The 17,545-nt window shown below is 36.5% G+C and overlaps 3 protein-coding genes across 4 annotated transcripts; all 3 read right to left on the reverse strand.

The window, feature by feature from the left end:
• Window positions 1–1,328: 1,328 nt before the first annotated feature.
• usf1l (upstream transcription factor 1, like) lies at window positions 1,329–7,575 on the reverse strand. 2 transcript variants are annotated; one of them, XM_065250219.1, is made up of 11 exons: window positions 7,497–7,575; window positions 6,891–6,908; window positions 6,663–6,706; window positions 5,993–6,099; window positions 5,785–5,910; window positions 5,547–5,679; window positions 4,650–4,704; window positions 4,476–4,534; window positions 3,714–3,808; window positions 3,383–3,511; window positions 1,329–1,503 (listed from the first exon to the last, which is right to left on the reverse strand). In XM_065250219.1, the coding sequence occupies exons 2-11, from the start codon at window positions 6,893–6,895 to the stop codon at window positions 1,417–1,419; spliced, it is 840 nt and encodes a 279-aa protein (XP_065106291.1). In that variant the 5' UTR covers window positions 6,896–6,908; window positions 7,497–7,575; the 3' UTR covers window positions 1,329–1,416. The 2 variants fall into 2 exon arrangements, with proteins under 2 accessions (XP_065106291.1, XP_073670792.1); XM_073814691.1 differs by lacking the exon at window positions 7,497–7,575 and having other exon boundaries at window positions 6,891–7,174.
• A 47-nt stretch (window positions 7,576–7,622) lies between these two features.
• thy1 (Thy-1 cell surface antigen) lies at window positions 7,623–9,723 on the reverse strand. The gene is made up of 4 exons (XM_065250220.2): window positions 9,609–9,723; window positions 8,895–8,972; window positions 8,329–8,658; window positions 7,623–8,202 (listed from the first exon to the last, which is right to left on the reverse strand). Exons 2-4 carry the CDS (start codon window positions 8,932–8,934, stop codon window positions 8,102–8,104), a joined length of 471 nt encoding a protein of 156 aa, XP_065106292.1. The 5' UTR covers window positions 8,935–8,972; window positions 9,609–9,723; the 3' UTR covers window positions 7,623–8,101.
• A 1,384-nt stretch (window positions 9,724–11,107) lies between these two features.
• Window positions 11,108–16,764, reverse strand: LOC135732096 (uncharacterized). Its single transcript, XM_065249999.1, has 4 exons — window positions 16,576–16,764; window positions 16,079–16,151; window positions 13,686–14,102; window positions 11,108–13,502 (listed from the first exon to the last, which is right to left on the reverse strand). Exons 1-4 carry the CDS (start codon window positions 16,654–16,656, stop codon window positions 13,396–13,398), a joined length of 678 nt encoding a protein of 225 aa, XP_065106071.1. The 5' UTR covers window positions 16,657–16,764; the 3' UTR covers window positions 11,108–13,395.
• Window positions 16,765–17,545: the final 781 nt, after the last annotated feature.

Here is a 17,545-nt window from a genome sequence, read left to right on the forward strand (position 1 = left end):
TAGCACATTCATTCATATTTAGGTGTCTCAAAAAAGCACAGTAAAGTACACATAGATGTTCATAAATGTAGGCTACATAAGTAGGCTATTGGGACAATATAGGCAAAATTGCTTTGATTCATTAATTGTTCACACATGAAAAGCAGAGAATATGTAGTATCAGTTTAATCCATTGTTTCTGCAGTCTGAGTCTTGCATTTGATGATGACACACATAAGTCAGGATGAAAGGTTGTTGTTTGTTAATAAAACATCTATGTGTGTTGGTAAAGCATATATGTGCCTAATCAAAGGTTAATTAAATAACATTTTGTATATCTTATAAATGTCTTGCCTCCACAGCAAACAGAAATGTTGTCTTTACGGTCCCAAAACTTATGGAGGGCATTGTATGTTTATGGATGAATAATAGATGGATATTTTTTAGGAGCATTTTGCCTAATAAATTCTTTAAAATATGATCAGTATATGTATAGTATATGAATAAACAAAAAAGAAACTGTTCTCGCAGATTATTTCCGATCCATTGCAAATGCTTTTAAGCAACCTGCGGCTCCAAAATTTTTCACGCAACTGTGTTTTCAAAATAGCCCAATAGTGTGGGAAAACCGCAAACATGGCAACACTGCCTGTGAAGATGAGCAGAACCAACGTTATGTTAATTGCATTGTTTCGCATAATTTTTTAACCTAAACATATTTTGTCAAAATGCTTTCTCCCTATTTAGGGAAAGACTCGCTGTGCCGCATTTTCTTTAAGCATTCAAATAAAATTTTTACTCAAAATCTTATCATTACGTGTACAGGAACACACATCAAACATATAGTAAAACATAAAATCCAAGCAAATTGATTTTTACCATGTTAACGATTACATCATAAAAATAATACAGGACTGTTATTTGGAACTAAAACAGCAAAGATTTGTAAAACAACAGTTCTTTAATTTACAGACAGCATGATGTGTACATTTCTTAACTGCAAGTTCTGGTCCCATAGTAATTGTCCAATCATTGCTTAGTAAATGTTTTTACCGCAGACATCAGACTAAAGAACCCAGTTAAGGGTATCGAACTGCATACATTTACAAAAAACATCATAATTGAAACATACACTATTTGCCTCAACAGTAGTCCTGAAAAAGTCTTTCTTCAGACACAGATCTACAAATATACAGATCTGATCATTATTCATTTCAGTGCAGTAAAAATACCAGATCACCCTGAAAATCATCAAAAAACAATGTGTTTGTTAAACACTGGGAAACAGAAAAAAAGGCCATGCTATTTTTAAGTTTGTGTACCCCCTATTTCTGAACAAAAAAAAAAAATTTGATTAGAGGCTGTGATTGTCCAGAATCCTATTAAGTGATTTTCACATGAAAATGTGATTGCAAATGTTATCTACAGTCCTGAGGATCAGTGAGGGTCCAATGAAGCACCAACGATGCCATGCTGTGTTAACTGGTTTCTCACTGTCTGGTTTTTTGATTTCCACTCTTCCACCTATGATAATATAAGGGAGAAGATTTACTAAAGAAAAACGTACTGGATAAGTAAAAGAAAGGTTGTTTCCTTGTTTAATGTTTCTTATTTTCACATTTCTTTTACGAAATACAAGTAATAAAAGGTTTTTGTACTAGCATGGTATTGTCCATTCATTTCCATTATACCTCTTACATAAAATACAAAAAAACATTGTGAGATATATATTAGAGGACAGTTCATTAAGATTCAATACAATGTTGAATTCCTTGGGCAGCGACGTGATATTTGCCGGCACATCAAACTCTTCTTCGTGTGCGTTTCGATTGGATTAATCTATCAACATTTTTATGGGTTACATTTTATACAACTTACAAATGTAACCAAAATATATAACAGGAACGTTTAATTAAACTCTTTGAAAATGGCACAATCTGTCCCAACTGGAACATTTACAACAACAAACTAACAAAAAATAGACTTTTTGTAATAATGAAAAAAAATAAAGCTCATCAAAATCAAACTTACAAATTGGCAACAGTTCAAGTCTTTTAGTACATTGTGCCAAAATGTGCAATAGTGACAATCACTAAGATAATTGTAGAAAAATAAATGTGACCTGATCCAGCAAAATGAGTCACAGTGACCCAAATTTCAAAATTGAGATTTTGGTATCAGTGGAAAGAGGAGATAATAAGCTTTCAAATGATATCCTAGTCAAAGTCATACCTTGAATGGTTTTAAAGATATAGACATTTGAATTAAGGTTGTCTGTCTTCTTTTTCCAACTGAAAACCTGAGAAAAACGCCTTTAAAGTTTTTTGCCCCTTTTTTGTAGATATCTTTCAAAATCCATTGCATTTTTAAGGGGATAAACAATTTATTTTACAGCTTAATTTGACCAAAGACATTAATATAAATGCTATTTCAGTAAACCAAGAAACAAGCTTATAAATCAAACAGAATGATGTTTATTGAAAATGTGAAGTAGCAGAAAGGTTTCTGTGATGGTTGGGGTTTGAGTTAGGGGAAGGGAATAGAACATGGAAACCAGACAGTGTGTGTGTGTGTGTGTGTGTGTGTGTGTGTGTGTGTGTGTGTGTGTGTGTGTGTGTGCGTGTTCGCGTGTGTGCGTGTGTGTGCGCGTGGGGGCGCGCGTGTGTGCGCGTACGTGTTCGCGTGTGCGCGCGCGTGTGTGCGCGTACGTGTTCGCGTGTGCGCGCGCGTGTGAGAGAAAATGAGAGAGACAAGCAAAAAGAAAACAAATAATGCTTGCCTATGCAATCATATCTTTGTGTAGGCTAGTTAACAATAACAGTGTAAACAATTCAAAAAGGAGTTAAATAGGAGAGTAGTGTGCTGCGAGACTGACAAGAGGATGGCTGGACCAATCAGGTGCCCCGGGGTTTCCCATTGACAAACGATTAGCGTTTATGAAGATTTCTGATTGGCTCTAAAACAACGTGTAACACCATATTTGGAGAGATAGTGACGTTTCAGGGGATCCCCGGAATGCTCGGAGGTGACGAGAGTATTTGAGAAAAGCAATTTCCAGCGGATTAAGTAAAACTGTTTCAATTTTAATAGTCATTTAAACACCTTTACTCAATTATTTGGACTACGAAACTTTGGGAGATTATGTTTTAATGTCTGTTCTTTGAAATTAGCTAAAAATATTTTTTTTGATAATTTCATTGTTTTTCCACATTATCGGCTCATATCTTAAAATAGAACGTTGCGACTTCCGACTCATTTCGCCAGATCGGGTCACAAATAATATAAAAATAAACATAAGCATTTGATCAATGCATCGTATCATTAGAAATATAATTGATGTATAGGTTCATATCGATGTATTGTTACACCCCTAATATATTTATACACACACTATTTGAAATACCTCTTGCTTAAGAAGCTGATTGTCCATCCTCAATCTAGCCAAAGAATTAAGCTCCTCTTCCAGTCGTGCATTGCTCTGACGCAGCTCCTGAATATAGTCACATGCCTTGGACAGGACCCCACCTTTACTCTGTATGTAAGATTGTACATTATTAATGAATCCCAGCATTTTTAGCATTTGAACATTTGACAAATGCAAAATACACAGCATAACGTGTTCAGAATGTTTGCTTTCATATGGGAATTTTTTATTTGATCAATGCTTAATTATTACTGTATATTTGGATAAGTATATTAAACTACATACTGCTGCTGGTACCAAAGAAACTTACTTGACCATTCTTGGTTGCCTCCACACTGCAGTCTGGGATGGTTTTGGAAAGCTGAACAATCCAATTGTTAATCTTGTCTCTGCGTCTGCGTTCCACTGAAAAAGAAATGTCATGCTTAAATTTAAGACAGAACCCACACACGTTTGTGGTTAATTTTTTATTCATTTTTGAAGTCTAATAAGAAATAAAGTATTTATTGGATATTGAATGTGGTGTTTTAAGATTATAATGAACTTAAAGGCAGGGTATCTGATTTAAAAAAAATAATAATGCTAACGGTAGCCTATTGTCACTGAAATCACGATCCCACCCTCCATTTAAATCATCATCCAAAGCCACGCCTCCTCCAAAACACATGAACACGCACAGACCAGACATCCACATCTCATGTGTCATTAACCAGTGAGGAAACTTTGCAGTACAAAGTTAATAACATTACCAAAATAACAAATATAAACAACCATTTTAAATTGGAGTTAGTTAAAGCACGTTTTCGGTAGACATAGTAGTATATCGTAGGCGTTTGTAGACGTAGTAGTATGAGGGACAAAAATTGCATGCGTCCAATTATTGCGTTCGGTCCGAGTTCAATGATTTGTTTAACATTTTTTGGTCCTACACCTTTCACAGATGACATATATTTATAAAAATACATTTAAACAACTTAACATAGTGATTGCTATCAGGATGTGAAGAGACTTTTAACCAATTTGTTTCTGGATCAAATCAGATACCCTGCCTTTAAATGAAATGCAATATAACCTTCATTGTGTTGAGCCCTTCGCTTGTCATCCCTGGAGGTCCGTTGTGTTCCTTGCTTACTGTGACATCAACAGTTAAAGCAGAGCAATGGTTAAAAAGAGAAAGATTAGCATGATTGGGCATGTTGTTTATGTTGTATAGTGGCATGTAGTGCATGTGATATACAGCATGAACCTTGGCTGAGTTGTGGCTAGAACGTCCTGAGGTGACATCATTACATAGAGTTGACCTGATAGGTAAAGAAAGAAAAAAAAAGTGAAATCTATAAACACAGATTTTTGATATGATAACATTTTGGTTTGCATTATGCCGCTTTCACACCGCAAGCATAAGCAGTGCTTAGGCGTAGTGTGTGCCGCGCGTGAGGAGAGCGGTTGCGGTGCGTGGCCATTGTGCTTTCACAGCGGCTGTGTTTGCAGCACATAGGCTACTGTGCAGTTTACCAACAGTATGAAAATCTCAAATTCACATTACTTTATTTTACATACATTTATGAACAAAACCTTTTCAATAGGCTTTTTGACTGTCAGTGTCATTTATCTTATTGTGATTTGTTTAATCCACATTGTTTTAGTGCTGTTCTGGTTTGTGTAATGAAAGATACTAGTTATATTAAATATTATACTAGTTATATAAAACTAGTTATATTTCCTAATTAAACTGAGGCCTAGTCCTGGTTTAAGCTCATCCCTGTCTGGGAAACCACCCCATGATGTATATGCTTCTCTAAAGGTTAGTAGGAAATATGAGGATTCATTAAGTGCTGGGAAAAGAGTGAATGTCTTCTTGCTTTTTTAAATTGCTCAAAGTCATGAATCCACAAGCATTTAAACCATAAACAATGTACTATCACTTTAATTGAGCGTGCGCAGCAAAAATAGAGCCGACGACGAAACAATCGCAGCACTGCTGATTCAGTGCCGCTTCTGCTACCCGAGAACGCGCTGCTGACGTGTGCGGTGTGCATGGTCTAACTTGTTAACATGGGTGCTAAAAAAACACACGCTGCACACGCTTGCGGTGTGAAACCGGCGTTAGACACTAAAGTTTGTGATTAGGGAATAGCATTACCTCCAGGCGTGGGTTGAGATAGTATAGAATCTGCTGTATGGACATTGGTTACCATTGTACCAGCAGCTGCATCAGCGATGGTAGCAGGATAGTAGTACTGAGTCTCAGATGCCTCTCCTTCTACACTGTCAGACTGAGAGATTACATCCAGTAAGCACAGACACTTTCTATTTCAAAATCAATTTTTCAGCATAATTAAGTAAGAAAAAGTCAAGTGTTACAAGATAAGAGGTCAAACCTGGGATACAGTTGGGGTTACAGACTGTGATGCTGTTGGAAACCCAGCCACCACACTGACTGCCGCAGCCCCATCTACCTGTTCTTCTACCTGTCCATCAGCCACATGGATCACCCGGTATGTTACCTGAACCATGAAGTGAATAACTCATTAATTCCTAATCGGATCCATATACACATACATTTACTGAAGCAGAAAATGTACTTGCCTGCCCTGCCGTTCCATCTGTTCTAAACAGATACTTGATTTGCTGATCTGAGGAGAATGTGGCACCTGACTGGATAGTTGTTAACTGGTCATCTGTTGCAACAACATCTGGTAAACCAGAACTTAGAGGTTATTGTTCTGTGACCTGGTCTATAGGTCCTTATGCTATTGGATATAAATATAAGTGTGTCAATCTCAAAATGAAATAGTTTGCAGGTTGAAGGCCTTTGATTTATCTTGTTAGTGATGCAGAATGTCGTATGGTAGTCTGGCAGGATTTTTTTTGCTTCCTGGTTGCACAAAATAATACACCGAAATATGGCTATATGCAAATCGCAATCGTTTAAAACAGAATGGTTTTTATATATCCAAAGGTTATGTATGTTGAAAGTTTTTGCAAAGAGACTGGTACAGGAATGAGTATGTGTGCGTGCTCTGAAAACATATTTTAATCCGTTGAAATAGATGTTACAAATCTAAAGCTTTATCGTATTGAATATCGTTTACAGCACCATTTAGCATGTAACTTCATTCGGATTTTTATTCAATATCGTGTATTGCCTTAAATCAGGAAGGTGATTTTATACTAAATGTATTTTGCTGCTATTCAATATAACGAATCGCAAGACAAATACAAAAGGTCACAACAATAGACACTTTAAACATCTCACCGTGCTGCAGTATGGGAGAATCTCCATTAGGACTTTTTTGTTCTCTGAAAAATTGAGACCAATAAATTATTAACAGCTAAAATCAATACTATAAATAACAATAACAACAACGACTTGTTCTGTTTTTCAAGGATGTAACACCACGCATGATAGTGTATTGTGTTGACAACTTCTGCAGTATAATGAGCAGATGTGTGTGCCTCGAGAATGGTACAAAAATTTACTTACTTCATGATCAGGTTTCAGCTTTGAGGTCCGCAAATGCAGATCATCAAGTTTGAGCAATCGCGGACAGTAACAAGACGAGAGAAAACAGATAACAGATGAGAACAGGATTGATAGAAATACATCCGCCTTGAAACGGTCGTGGCTAGAAGAGATACACCTACTGACAAAATCTCGTAAAATCTCGCCGGTTGGGCGCTGGTTTTCACCCTAATCCTACCCCGAAAACTAACCCAACATCTCGCGAGATTTGGCCGTAGCTTTATCCCCTCTCACCTCTTGAAACTTTGCGCATACGAATGGGTTCGGTCTAAACCCAGACAACACCTTAACTCGATATTTAAGTAATTTTTGAGGCCACTGTGATATCAAGTATCAATACTGTTATTTAACAAACGACGATTACTTTGATAAAACAAAAAGCAAAGCAAGAGTGAAAGCATAGCAGCCTTTAGCATTTCTGCTAGCCAGAAATGCCTCAAAACATCGCTTCAAATACAGTCTGTGATGATGCATAAGAAAAACTACATAGCTAATGTTTGCAAGATGTGTTATAATGTTCCTCATAAAAGACCTCATAATAACATTATAAAATTAAGAATTGCCTACCTGTATATTATCAACAAAAGACTGCGAAAACACGCATCTTACCCGCGCATGCGCAGTCTGTTACTTGTTTATCTTTTTGACCTTATTGGGGTTTAGTCAGGAGAGGGAGCCAAACTCACAAAAGCGACCGTTCTTAACTTGTGTACTTTATTAGATCACGTAAGGCCGTTTACAAACACAGGGTGTACACAGTGGCTTTGGTATTATATTTAGTGCTAACAACACATGACCGCATTCTGATTACATGATCCGTAATTTGACTTTTCATAAAATTCATCATACATTAAGTTACTGTCTGCCAAAAAGCAACAATTTACTACATACTTCTTAAAGAAAATAAACCCAGTCCCACAGGCATAGTTTACAATGCATGCTTTAACATGAGGTTTAAGCCTTTTAGGATATGCATCACATAACAGTATATATATAACAGCAGCATCACCCAGGCAAGCACATACTTTTAATATCTGAAAACCCCATGGAAAGTTATCGAATACCTTGGTTTAATTAATTAACTGACATTTTTGCTACACAGAGTACAACAAGCTAGAGAATTTTGGTTTAGGATGGTTGAGTAACAAAGGACCATTCCATCCACAGGCAGCTCACAGAAGCTCTAATGTTAGTGGAGAGGTGAGGAAAACCAGCAGGAATACTACTGCACTGTGCTGCAGGATACACCAGGCAGAACAGGTAACTAGCTTACCTGGAAAAGAAAACATTTACAAAGAATTAAAAACAAATATGCTTTCTTGGTAGGCAAATAACTATTATAGTTAAGACTGCATAAAAACATTTAAATAGTGAAAAGCATTTGAATATTTTGTCTTACTCTTCTCCACAGTTGCTACTTTTAAAGCAGGGGCCGAGGCAGTCTGTTTGATGCTGCAGGTAAAGTTCTGGGGTTTGTCGTTTGAGAAACCATTCAGATCCAGCTGACACGTTTTCTGATCAAATTTGACTGCGCCACGGTTCTTGTAGAGGTTGTCTGGGACAGCGCTGGCATCAGAAGAGGCCACCAGTTTCGTATCGGACGTAAAGGAGCAAACGCTCTGCTTGGGATCTGGAGTTGTAGCTGGAGTAAACGTGCAGACCATTCGAAGATTTTGCTCTTTAGTCAAGCAGGATACAACACTAAGTGACGTCTGGGCAGCAGCAAAGCCTGGAAAATTAGAACACTTTATAAAAATAACTTTATTTAATAAACATTAAGCCACATGTGTCTATTTTTTACAGTGATATCTGCCCTTTGTGGTTACTATTGAGTAAATATATGTTACATAATATCACCACTCTGGTAGTTGTGACATATAAAGTGGAAAAGAGCAAGCAAGAAGCTTAAAAAAACTATTTCCTCTATGAGCATGGCAAGAAAACATGAGAAAAATGCTACTTTACCCAACAGACAAAGTGGTGCAATAAGAGTAAACCACATCATCTTCTCTACAATTTGTAATACAGCCGGAACAATATAATCTGGAAAGGCACATAAAACAATCAGTTTACTTGCAAATAAATACAACATAGTGCATCGATACTTACTGCCCTAGACATTCATTTAGGCGTGTCATGCTTGCATTAAAAGTGTACAATATATAGCATAAGAGGTACTTTGGGTCTTAATAAGGGTGTGGTACTTAAAGCGTCTACGCACAAACAAACAAGTAGAAATTATATTTAAAACATTATAGGGACCCCACCTAAACCACGCAGACAGCTAGATCAGAACGACGTAATACTGACTTTACTGATAAACTCCATAAATGGTACCGTTACAGCTTTTAACTGGGCAAGACTGAACTCGTTAAGACTCTTTGGAAATAAGGAATAAGGAATTCCGTTTATCGCTGTGCAAAAACTAGTTAGATTATCAAAAGTGATTTTATTATGACGTTGCACCGTCAGAAAACTATGTGCTTTTTATTTTTTGGCCAATTCCAGTTTGTTTAGTCATAGCACAGAAGTCATGGTTGCCCAGCCCAATTTTTGTCTTCATGCTGTTTGTAAGCAAAGTCGAACAAATGTTAAGCGAGCTACATGTCTAGTTATGTTTTAAACATTTATATGTATTATTTGGTGGGGGTGCTAAATAGTTAGTAAAAAAAATCTTACCTTAGCTTCGCAGATCTCGGATGCTGGAGCTGGTCTGTTAGACGCTGCTTTCTCAATGATGATCGCACAAGGTAATAAGCAGCACGCCCATGCGCAGCGCATCACGCTGAATAATTAAAATATTAACTGCCAGCCCAAGTCCCGACAAGATGTTGTTGTAAACAGCCGTAGGTACTCGTTACCCATGTAAATAACATTGGCAAAAACTGTCAAGTTACTAGATTTAGGTTTCCGTAACCTAGTTCAATTCAGCCTAATTAAAATGTCAATTTAGGAGATTAAGGTTTTCTTTTAATTGAAATCAACCAAAATAAAGGGATAGTTAAGCCAAAAATGAAAATTCTGTCATTATTTTCTCACTCTCATGTTGTTACAAACCTTAACAAATTTCTTTATTCTGATGAACGTGAAGGAAGATGTTTTGAGGAATGTTTGTAACCAAATCTATCATGAGCCTCATTCACTTCTGTAGTAGGAAATTAAAATACTACAGAAGTAAATGGGGCTCTTGAACGGTTTGGTTACAAACACTCCTTAAAATATCTTCCTTTGTGTTCATCAGAACAAAGAAATGTAATACAGGTTTGAAACAACATGATGGTGAGCAAATGATGACAGAACGTTCATTTTTGGGTGAACTATCCCTTTAAACGTGACCCAGACTATGTGTCAACCTAGGTATAGACATTTTATTTGTTTTAATGTTTTCTACATAAAATCATCCCACATAATGTAAAAAACATTTTGTGAAAATATAACCTTGATTTCTTTTTTATATCTACTGAGTAAGGCCATGTCAAAAATTGAAGTCATAGTGAAATAAATGGCTGAATTCAAACTTTGATGCTCCTAATCTCAATATTGGATTATGAGATTTAGCCTGGAATAAATGCAACTATTTTAATTTGGGTTTAAATTGTTAAGCGTTGCCGTCCTGAATATGGGACACCTAAGTTTGCATCAATATTGTTGATGTAAATTTTAATCTATCACTACAAACTATATATTGTTGGAAAGGTCTAAGCCTCCAGAATAGACATTCCAACAGTGTTTTATAAAATAAATTATGTAGGGAGAGTAATTTATTTATTTATGATGAGAGTGTGCCTCAAAACATTTATTTTCTGCTAAATGTCACTGTCCCACCAGCAGGATGCCTATTTACTTCAATGTTTGCATGTGAATTCTTATCTAATCATGACAAACTGTATATTGTTTGAAAGCTTCAAGAGTGTAGATTTAACTCAATAGGGTGGGGTGACGCTTAAGAGGTTAATATGTTGAAACGATAACATTTTATAAATATAGAAAAAGAACTACAGTATATTTAAATATAATGAATTTAGATATAATCTCAATTTTTGTTCCTGAAATGAAGTGTTGAGCGTATGCATAGATTAAAACAAAAAAAATATAATCTGATCTGAAATAAGTTCTCAAACAAACACATACATCCCCTGTGTTGATCAATGTCAGTAAAAACATCAAGCACACATTACACTCTGCAGTTCTTTATTGTTTTCTGCGCTATAGATCCTTCAGACAATAGCAATGAGATAGCAGAATATACTAAATAGGGAATACCGACCGAGGTTTTCCCACACAATTATAAGTGCATGAAATGTGCATGTTAGTGCTTGAGTATTTTGCAATGCAATCTTTGTGAGCCATTTTAGCCTAAATGAAACAACAGACTATGCAGCACACAGAAAAAGCTCAGTTTTGCTTCACCTTAATGTAACCTAAGGCACATAGGGTTAGTGCAGGGAGGCATGTGCGAAAGCAGCTACACTTTGTATGAAAATACAATTTAACATGTGCATAAAGAAGCTGCATTGTGCATGCAATCATAATGGAAGACACGTATAGATATGTGTTATGAAAGTATTTTAAAGCAAATTTATGTCCTTGAATTGTTTGTGTTAACAGGATATGCAGTTTTGATCTGTGCTTCATGTGCAAGTGCTGCAATACAATATGTCAGCAGGAGTGTCCTTCAATAGGCTCTCCATATAAATAAGCATTAAAGAGAGTTGTTATTGCAATAACAGAATGGTAGCAGCCATATAATGTATTTTGCACTGACGAATAGTAAGGATCGATAAACCAGCCAGCCACCATTGAGAATACGGATTATTCTTATAACAAATCACTCGGGTATTTCTAGAAACATTACAAAAATGTAGGCAATAAAAACTACAATATCTTATTAAGCGACTGTATGATTGCTTTTTTGTGATTTGTAAAGGAAGCACATGATTGAATATTGCATAAAGGTTCATATATCAAAACAATAGCAAACAATCTGATAACAGAGAAAATTGTATGTGAGTTATGTTTTGGCTGTCATATCATTTCAAGTATCTGCGTTTACTGTTTGATAAGCAGGATGGCAGTATGATTGCAATGCAGTGTTAAACTGACAAACAAGTCTGGAATTGTTTTTTGGCATGCTACTTTGCATTCAACAACACAAATCTGCTGTAAAAAATATTTTCAGGTTGTCCTGTAACAGAAATAGTTGCTACAACAACTTCATTTGTTAGCAGAGTCAGATTAAAAGATTTCTAGAATGTAGCTAAGTATTTTTATCTTAAGTGGGCCGCATGTGCAATGTTTTCTGAGTCTCATTTGTTCTTTCACAAAGAATACTGATGATGTAAAGACAATAGAAACCCAAACAGCTGCAATGTTAGAAGCTTAAGAGGCGGTTTCCCAGACAGGGTTTAAATTAATCCAGGACTAGGGCTTGGTTATAATAGGATATTTAAGTGTTTTTTACAAACTAACCTTGCAAAATGCAATACATGGTTTGCATGAGACAAAACAATGGCACTGATATATGTTAAGATGTGTCAGTACAAGGTGTTTATAAATTAAGGCAGCTCAATTATGCATTTTAGTCTGGGACTAGGATAAGGCATGTTCGGGAAACCACCCCTTTTAGATGCCATGTTAGACACTTAAAGAGCTCCTATTGTCCAATTCACGATTTTACATTTACTTTGGTGTGTAGGTGTGTATTAGTAAAGTGTTTCTCAACCCTGGTCCTCAAGGACCCCCTTCCAGAATGTTTTAGATGTCTCCTTAATTAACACACCTGATTTAAATCATTAGCTTGTTAGAGAGACATTCTGGAAGGTGGCTGATGAGTTGGTACAGGTGTTTTAAATAAGGACACATCTTAAACATTCTGGAAGGGGGTCCTTGAGGACCAGGGTTGAGAAACACTGTATTAGTACATGTTAGCGATATGCAAAATGTACAAACCCCAAAGTAAACGATGATGCGAGTTATCGTCTCCAACGTAAATCTCTTTTCTTGGACTACAACAAACACATGGATTGTAGGCAACAGTTTACTTCCTGGGATTGGTGATGTAGAGAAGACTGACATTATCATAATTCCTCCACCTTTGGACTCAGTCTGTAGGTTAACTCCTGTTAGCATTGCATTGTGACCGAATCTTTCGAACATGGTAAGAAGCGTCACATTTCCGGGCTGACATCAGAGGGATTCAGGCCAATCACAACGTACAGATTAGCTGGTCAATCAGGAACACAGCGCTTAAATCGATGAGTTTTGAACAAAATCAAAATCAGTGAGTTTCAGGAAAAATGTACGGTTTGTGTAAAATAATGTGTTTTTTTAACCATAAACCACATAAACACATTGCATTATACCAAATATACAAGACAACATTGTTTTAGCAATGAAATAGGTGCCCTTTAAAACCAACAAATTTGAGAGTAGATGAAATGTTTAAGCCTGCGGGACGTAGGGCTGATCATCCTGACAGGACCCCGAGAGACACAGGAAGTGATATGACAACTCCAAGTATCCATGGTCCTGTGTGGAACAGTACGCTTAAGGCGGAGCACACCAGAAGATTTCCTATTTGAAATACAGAGACAGATTATAAGCAGTGTAGTAATAGAGAAACAAGAATGCCTGTATTGTAAAATCACATTGGGAAAGAAGTCACAGCCAGTGACACCACCTTTTCTTTAAATCTAACTTCTAAATAAGAATTGCATATGTTAAAGAGGGATTTTGTTCAGGCACATTTTAACTCACTTTGATGGAACGCCATACTGTTCTCTTTCCAGGTGCTGCCCTGGTAAACTCTGCAGGTATAGGTGTATGCACGGTCATCTGACAGTGGCATCCAGGTGAGGCGACAAATGTTAGGGGCCACCAAGGAGACATTGACTCGGCGTCGAGTCTCAATAGGTGGTATCAACTGAACTGGAGTGTTTGGGTAGGTGGATCCCATAAGTCGCCCATCCTGTTTGAACTCGCAAAATGGCCCGGGGATTTTGTGCGTCTCTGGGAATTCACAATCAACCCGAAGGTTCTTCTCCATGTAGGTAACGCAGGAAAACATTTGGGGCCCTCGAGGAGTGTGCCAAAACCATGAGTCAAAATCCAAAAAGCTGGGTTTCTGGTATGGGTTTGTAGCAGTGACAACTCCCACTATACATGACAGACACACTGGTGGGAGAAAATCACAACCATGTCAGTATTTAAAATATGAAATTTGATAATGCTATATCATTAATATTTAATTTGCGTTAAAAAGCAACTATTATCCGAGAAGATTTCCTATTTGACTATTATCCGATTCACGATTTTACATTTCCTTTTGTGTGTAAGTGTGTATTAGTACATGTTAACGATATGCAAAAAAGTAAACAAAGCAAAATATCGTTTCAAACGTAAATCTTAAAGGAAAACGCCCACGTTTTGGGAATTTAGTTTATTAACCGTATCCCCCAGAGTTAGATAAGTCCATACATACCTTTCTTATCTCCATCCATGCTGTAGCTCTGTCTGACGCAGCCCCCGCTAACTTAGCTTAGCACAAAGAATGGAAGTGAATGGCTCCAGCTAGCAAACTGCTCCCAATAAGTGACAGAATAAATAACGCAAACATTTTCCTATTTATGTGTTGGGATTTGTATAGTTACATTGTGTACAAATAACAAGGTCATATGAGACACAGCCATCTTTTAACAGTATCACTCCACCCAAGTAGCAGTGCTTCGCCTTCTGAGAATATAGTTCCCGGTATGTATACTGTTAAAAGATGGCTGTGTTTCATTTGACCTTGTTATTTGTACATGGTGTGACTATAATAATCACAACATATAAATAGGAAAATGTTTGCATTATTTTGTCACTTATTGGGAGCAGTATGCTAGCTGGAGCCATTCACTTCCAGTCTTTGTGCTAAGCTAAGCTAGCGGGGGCTGCGTCAGACAGAGTTACAGCACGCACAGAGATGATAAAGGTATAGACTTATCTAACCCTGGGGGATACGGTGAATAAGCTAAATTCCCAAAATGTGGGCGTGTTCCTTTAAGACTAGAACAAACACACAAATTGTGGCAACAGTTTACTTCCTGGGCCGGTTGACATGGACACGGCAGTCATTTTTTTAACCTTATATTAATTCAATAAATGACCCGATTGACCAAAACATTTTTATACAAACTTATTTTCAGTGCAGCTGGAACAGATCTAATAATTTTTCATTGTCCATTACATTAGTACTCATAAGTGGCTTCCAGAATCACTGACCACAAACTTACAGAATCACTGCTTTTGTAATTTGCAAATTGATTCATAATGCTTTTATATCATCAATAAATCATGATAAATATTTTAGTTACTTGTAAATGTAAGAGTGAGGTACAGTCTGTCGAAAGACTATAATGTTGCCTCTACTACAAACGATCCTGTCTCCTGTGAGATATGCCACGTTCTTTCCGAAGTTAAACATGCAAGAAAATATTTTTAGGCAGCAGTTGTCAGGAAGGGCAATTGGAATTTGTTAATTGCCAAGTATTATATTTCACTCTCTGAGTTTGGGATGCTTGCAAGGCCCCACTCTACTGTATGTACTCCCAGTGCTTGTGGCAGACGTTCCAAACCTCTTGGAGGACCCCCAATAATACATAGTTTGAATGTTTTTCTTATCCAACACAGATTTCAGATCTTAGAGCACTTAACAAGCTGATGAAGAGTTCAGTCAAGTGTGACAGATTAGGGAGACATCTACAGTTATGTCTGCTGTTGCGTGCGGGGCTCTCCAGAAACAACTTTTTACTAGGGTATTTAACTACCCATAGTTTTTTGTTAATACAATATTGAATAGCATAGAATAACATAAATTTATTGAATAAGAAAAACTTTATATTACAGATTATTTGCATAATAATAGCATTTTTTTAAAGATTTTGTTTTATTGTGATTTTTTAGATAACACTGCTTTGCACTGTTTCTGAAATTTAATGTAAGCTAAACAGATGTTTACAGGCCTCTATTTAAACCATCTCACTATAAACAAAATTATTTTAAAACCTTTTTGAAAAGGTGTTTTTATTAAGAGGACAATATATATGCACCGTTCATTCACTTATTGACCTGAATACAATTTAAGATTTAAAGAATACAATCTTACTTACATAACACAGTACAAACAGATAGTGATGGATAAGACTTCATTGCCTCCTCCGTGCAGAATCCAAAAACAATATCCTAAACATGTGGGAAAATGTTGGGTTTACATAATTTTACATTCAATGAATGGCGTTCCCTAAAGAACCAGATAAAGGTTTAAAGGTCATTCCGTAGCCCACCGTTTTGTAGGTGACCTGTCATTTTAACACAATTTTACCAACCATCTCAGCAATACTGTTTTCAAAAATACATAAATACAAGGAATGAAAAATAGCATACAGTTTTTAAAAAGACTAGGTCTATTTAAGGCATTTACGTGGCTTATAAGTAACACACCATTGACTTGAAATACCGCAGTCCCATCCCAGATCTTATCAAGAATGGTCGTGGTTATGCAAAAAGAGCATTAAGTAAAACGCATGTTTACTAAAATGAGCGTCTAAACTCCAGACAGCACATGAAAATGTACATTATCTTAACCAATGTACACTGTTTACATTACCTTCAAGCAGATTCCTTCGTCCAGGGTACTCCACTTTGCAAAACAGTCAAGTTGCCCCGCGTTGTTTTGTGATGCGCACATATACTAACCATTAAGGTAAAAACGTGACTTAAAAGAGTCCTTCAATAAAAGTTCCACAAATATTCTATGATGCAGTATTATTCAGAAATATTGGTCTAGATTGTTTCATTTTACAGCTGCCTATCACATTGTTGATATTATAATATTTGAATTTTGCACTGTACTGCTCACCAAAACTGCTTTATGAAAATTAACCATGTTTTTGTATGAACCATGGTTATTTTGACGTATTAATTACCACTTTTGTAGCAAAACCATGGTTATAGTAACGTTTTAATTGCATTAAAACCATGGTTCATTTTTGTAAGTGATGCATTAAGAACCATTCAGAACATCCAAGCAACTACATAACAACACTATTGCAACACCCTATCAACCACCCCAAATAATTTAGCAACTGTATAGCAACACTCTAGCAAACACCCAAAATACCCTAAGCAGCTGCCTAGCATCATACAGCTTTTATTTTGAAATCAGTTCGCCTACCGATTTACCTTAATCCTTGGTTTATGCGCGTATCACAAAACAAAGTGGAGGCGGGCCTAGAAGATGCTGATGCTGAGGCAGCCCGCAGCTCCGCCGCAGTCCAATAGATGACTGCACCCGCATGTACATATAGAAAGTAAAAATGTTTCTTCTGGGGATAACATCCTCTCTCTGTGCAGTACACCGTAATAATCTTTGTTTTTTTACATTTTGCCATTACATTTTTTTATTTTATTAAAAAATACCCATCTCTTTGATATGCAGGCTAACAAATATAGACCTAAACGAATTTAAGACATTATAAAGAATACTGTAATAAAGACTTTAAAATAACATATGTAGTATTTGGACATTAGTGCTATCACAAATGATGACGCTGCAATCTTAAGAAATTGCGCTTGCT

The sequence above is a fragment of the Paramisgurnus dabryanus genome, chromosome 5 (assembly GCF_030506205.2).
Source record: "Paramisgurnus dabryanus chromosome 5, PD_genome_1.1, whole genome shotgun sequence".
In the NCBI taxonomy this organism is placed as follows: Eukaryota; Metazoa; Chordata; class Actinopteri; order Cypriniformes; family Cobitidae; genus Paramisgurnus; species Paramisgurnus dabryanus.